At 32.5% G+C, this 5,505-nt stretch overlaps 1 protein-coding gene across 6 annotated transcripts in view; it reads left to right on the top strand.

Moving 5' to 3' along the window:
- LOC102589501 (vacuolar cation/proton exchanger 3-like) overlaps positions 1 to 3,618 on the top strand; it is a 16,316-nt gene extending 12,698 nt beyond the window's left edge. For all 6 annotated transcript variants that reach the window (XM_015302827.1, XM_015302826.1, XM_015302825.1 and 3 more), the window contains one exon: positions 3,021 to 3,618. In XM_015302827.1, coding sequence (XP_015158313.1) covers positions 3,021 to 3,031 — 11 coding nt within the window. In that variant the 3' untranslated portion in view covers positions 3,032 to 3,618. The remainder of the gene's footprint in view (positions 1 to 3,020) is intronic.
- The last annotated feature ends 1,887 nt before the right edge of the window (positions 3,619 to 5,505 follow it).

Here is a 5,505-nt window from a genome sequence, read left to right as displayed (position 1 = left end):
GTGTGGGGGGGGGGGACCTTTTTAGCAATAATTGGCTTATAATTTTCCTTTAAAAATGTGTTCGAGTACTATTTGTAAAAAAGTAAACCTTTTCATTAAAGGAAAGATTTTTTCTAGATCGGAAATCAAGTAATATTTGACTTGCTTAAAGATGGGAAGTTTCTCCGAATTGGAATTGATTTGACAAGTGAAATCATCATTCCACTTTTTCAAAATACTTTTATCAATGCTTGAAACGTGAACTAAGTATTCTTTAACTACATTTTCTTAAAGAATGATAAAATTATCAGAATCTTAAAGCCTTGAATAGTTAAAATAATGAACTCTTGGAGATGGAGTAAGAAAAATACATAAAAAAGGAAGTATGTAATCTGATGAGAAAGGAGAAAATAAAGATTGTGACTTGTACAAAGGAGGAAAATTACACGTTCCAATGAGAAAAAGTGGAATAATGATATCAGTTGTCCAATCGAATTCCAATTCGTACATAAGGGGAGCTATTCATACTTCCCATTTTAAGCAAGTCAAACGTTAACTTTATCTCAACCCAAACAAATTTTCCTTTTATAAAAAAGTTTACTTCCAAAGTACTTAATTTTCCCCCAAGAAAACCTATATGCCCATTATTGCTAAAGGAAATACCCCTCCCCTCCCAAATTTAGGGGCCTAAAACAACTGCCTTATTTGATTCCCCTTAGTTCCGGCCCAAGGACCAATTAGAATTACCGACATGGGTTTTCGAAGAGTAAATTCTTGAGGCATTTTTTTTACTACAGATTAATTTAAAAAAATTAGCAAATGGAGAAAGACATGAAAAGATGGTTAGTTTATTCCAAAGATTTGGATAGTGTTCTGTTTATGTTACAAATTGTTTTACACCGTTCTTATTGCTAGGAACAATAAACCAGCCAGTGAAGGTGATAAAGATGGGAGAAATCTTAACATTAAGCTTAAAACTCATTAAACAACAATAATAACACACCCAATGAAATCCCACCAATAGAATTTGGGGAGGGTATAATTTTTTGTTGTTCAAAACTCATTAAACAACAAAAGACTATATTGTTGTATGAGTGCATGGATTGATTTAGAAATGAGAAAAAAAAAAAAGATGTTCAAGAACAAATTAACAGAGATAGAGAGCATTCAGAAAATTTATTACACCAATATATCCAGTGTAATCTCACAAGTGGGGTATGGGGAGGGTAGTGTGTATACAGAACCTTAACCATACCTTGTGAAGGTAGATAGACGGTTTTCGATAGACCGTTGACTTAAGTAAAGCATTTCAAAGCTATGAAAAGGGAAAAGTAGTAAAGAAGACATGATGAAAATATTGGAGAAAAGAACAATAGCAACAACAAATAATATGATAATCGAAACAAAGGAAAACATGTAATACTAAAATTCGAAGATTAAGCTCATATGAGAGCAATAATAATAATATTGACAACGAGAACTAGACAATGCTCAACTACCTATTAACCTTCTACCCTAATTTTCGATCTCCATATCCTCCTATGTAGGGTCACATCCTCAATAAGTTGTGTTGTGCCATGTTTTGTCTAATCACTTCTCTCGATACTTCTTCGACCTACTTCTACCTCTCCTTGGACCCACAGTGGCCAACCTCTCACACTTCCTCACTGGGACATTTGTGCATATCCTCTTCGCATGCTAACCATCGTAGTCTCGCTTCCTTCATCTTGTCCACCACAGAGGCCACAACCACCTTGTCTCGAATTTCTTCATTCCTAATCCTCCCACTCTTACTCGTCTGTCTCAACATTCTCATTTTAGCTACTTTTATCTTTTGAACAAGTGAGTTCTTTATCGACAACACTCTGACCCTTACAACATAAATGGTATAAGTATAACAACCACTTTATAAAACTTCCTTTAAGTCTTAGTGACACATTCTCATCACATGAGATACATGATGCAAGCCTTCATCTCATCCCTGTTCCAATACATTATGTAACATCATCGTCAATCTCCTATTTTCTTGGATTATTGACCTAAGATACTTCAAACTTACTCTATTGGAGATGACTTGTGTATCGATCTTAACTTCCACATCTGCCTCTTAAGTCATGCCACTGAACTTTCACTCAAGTACTCTGTGTTAGTCTACTCAACTTGAACCCTTTAGACTCCAGGGTCTGTCTCCTAACTTTTAGATTATCATTAATTTGTCGCGAGTCTTGTCACTCAATACTATCTTATCTATAAATAGCATACACCATGACACCTCCCTTTGGATATGTCGTGCCAATTCATCAATCACCAAGGAAAATAATTTGAATAATGTATTGTCAAGAATTATTTCCTTCATAATAACTCATGGAAAACAAAATTAATTTGGCATTTGGTTGGGGAGGGGGGATGAAAAAAAAATCTATCTTGAAAATAACAAACTTTTTTTTAGTATTATTGAATGATTGCAGAATTCAATCCAGTCGTCCATGAACATGTTTGGCGAATTACACATGATGAAACTGATAATCAATCTTGAACAAAATATACAAAATGAATAATTTTGTCAGCGAGTGAAATGAACTCCTCGTAAACTTGTTAAATGTGCATATCTATTCATTTTGATAATCATGTCTAATATGCATATACAAAATGAATTCATAATCATTCTCTATGAATATACAAAACTTGTTATGCATATTGATGTTGTCATTTTGTTAAAAGTTTTTTTTCCTTCAAGTTTAAGACCTCTCATTAAATTTTAGCTTTAGGCTACTAATTGTGCTCTTTCTGTTAGAGTAGCAAAACTACTAGGTCTCGACAATAAATTCCATCAAGCCCTCTTCTACTGGCTGCATATATAGTCGCTTTCGTTAGAGCTTTCAATTACTAACTGCTTATTTGGATTCACTGCTACATTGAGGTCATGATAAGTTAAATATCCTGATTGTTCCCTCACTACCCCCTCTCCAAACCTAAAATAAAAAACTCAAGTTCCCAAATCACAATTGGCCATTAACCTTTCTTGCCATGGCACTGTGCAGAAGGGGAATAAGTATGCTCTGGGTGGTGATACTCATGCCTCGGCAAATGAACTCCTCGATTACTGGCGATGAATCAAAAGTGACGAGCCTAACAAGCTGCACTCAGCCCAAGTGTTGGCTAAATCTAGAGTGAATGGTGTGGTGGTGAAGTGGTAGATGGGTTCTTCTTATAGATGGAACACTCAAGACGGTTGGTGAACCATTGACTTCTTCAACGTTTATCCATGTTGTATAATTTTCTTTATCAAACAAACAAATTCAAATCCTTCCTTGCAGTATATTGAAGCTGATTTTATAGTTTCCACTTGGAGATAATTTGTAGAAGCATGGAGGCCATAATACTAGCTTCCTTTTCTTTTGCTTTGGGAATACCATTCAAAATGTAACTATTGACCCCAACTTGCTTTTGGGGCTGAGGCGTAGTTATAGTTGTTAAATTGTTGTAGCTTATTCCTATATTTCCATAGTGGTGAACGATCCTCAAATTGGGATCGAGGTGTAATTGTTATAATGTATCCTTAAAAAGAAGAAATTCTTACACAATGTTGATGTACTGGATTATTCAGTTTTGTGCATAGTACTGTTTTTCCTGTGTGGATTTGTGCTTCTGGGGAAAGACGAGACGTTGGTTATAACGTTTACTTGTTGGTTATTGTACGTGACATTGTATTTTGCTAAAACGTTTACTTAGTTCTTTTGGTACAATATCATTTTACATCTTTTGAAAATAATTTTTGGAATCATTTTTCGACATTTTGGTGAAACAAAGGGACATAAGGATGGTGTTTATTGATGTATATTAAAGACAGACAACAGTTTGTATATACTTACTTCCATCTGGTCAACAATAAGTAAATTTTTTAAGGTTTTGGTATATCCACTGAGAAAAGTATAAATAGGAAATTGTAAAGAAGTATATTTGAAAATTACTGATTTGATAGTTGTTAAGACCATTTAAGAAAAAAATAATACCTTCTTACATTAATGTCTTCGAACAAAATCTAACACAATTTTCACAGTAACCAAATTCTCTTGACGTTCCTTTTTAATTGTCCTTAATTGATAACTTGAAACTTTTCTTAAGAAAATCATTAGTTATAAGGTGTTTAACCAAATTTTCCATACAAAAGTATTATTAATGACAATAATAATATATCTGGTGTAATTTTGTATACAAAGTATTAACTATACTTTGAAAGTCTAAGTATAACTTTTTTAGAATTTTTAATTGTTCGGTGTTGACTTAACACATTTCTTAAGGTATAAATAGAATGACAATTTAACATTATCACATTTTGGATACAATAAATTCAATATTTTGAAAAATGCATGGAAAAATGATTATAGTTAATAATAATGTAAATTGAAAACTAAGTGATAAATTATTTTTTATTTTTCAAACTAGACAAGTAACTGCGGATATCTATTTTCAATATAGTGGACAAGCAAAAACAAATGAATGAAATAATATTTTATGTAATTATTTAATAATTAGAATCTAAAAAAATCAATAAATCTCTCTTGATTGATTTAAATAGATAAATAAAGGGAAAATGGTCAAATGCCCCCTTAAGCTATGACCAAATTCTCAACTACATACTTATTCTTTACGGGAGTCCTATCACCCCCCCCCCCCAATACTATTTAAAATTGAGACTTTTACCCCCTTAAAAAGTGACAACCACATTTATATTGACAGGTGATGTGCACGCGTTTGACAGCTGGAAATATTATTTAAACTTTTTTTTATTTTTTCTCTTTTTAATTTATTATTCTAAAAACTATGTTGAAGGTCAAAAGGTTGAAATTTGTAGATTTGTGTCTTAGATCTTCATATATTGAAACTTTTTTATCATAATGTTGATTGCTAATTGTTTGAAGCTGAAAACACTGGGTTGATTGAGTTTATATATAGCTGCGATTTTTGGATTTGAAGAATGTCGGAACTCCATAAAAATCAACGAGCATTCATATGAATTTTGTGAATCTATGTTCTTAAATTAGGAGAAACTAAGTTCGTCGATGGTTCGAAGAACGATCGAAACTAGCTTCAAATCGGAGAAAATTCAAATCCCAAAAATTGCAAGTGCATACTTGAAAATCGAACTAAAGGATGAAACTTTGAAGCACAACTTGAAACAACCATTAAAGTTAGTTTATAAGCTTGAGTTCTAATTTTGACTTACCACATACGAACTCCGTTTTGAATGGGTAATATAAATCAAAAGAGTCGAAATGTTGAGATAAGCTTATATCTAAAATTTGAGGCAATTTGGAGAAGATTTAGGGTGGTTTTGCATCAATTTTTTGTAGCAATCATACAAAGAAGATGAAGAGCATGAAGTGCATTTTTTAGATTTGCAAGAAATTTACAAGTTGCTAAATCAGTTGAGGAGTATTATTTGAAGCTGAAATAAAATTTATTCATTGAATTGATTGTCTGAAACTTAAAGAAAAATCTTTAAACCACCATCGAAATTAGCTT

Source organism: Solanum tuberosum, unplaced genomic scaffold (assembly GCF_000226075.1).
Source record: "Solanum tuberosum cultivar DM 1-3 516 R44 unplaced genomic scaffold, SolTub_3.0 scf00376, whole genome shotgun sequence".
Classification (NCBI taxonomy): Eukaryota; Viridiplantae; Streptophyta; class Magnoliopsida; order Solanales; family Solanaceae; genus Solanum; species Solanum tuberosum.
Note: the sequence above shows the minus strand (reverse complement) of the source record. Positions and strands in the feature narration are given on the sequence as shown.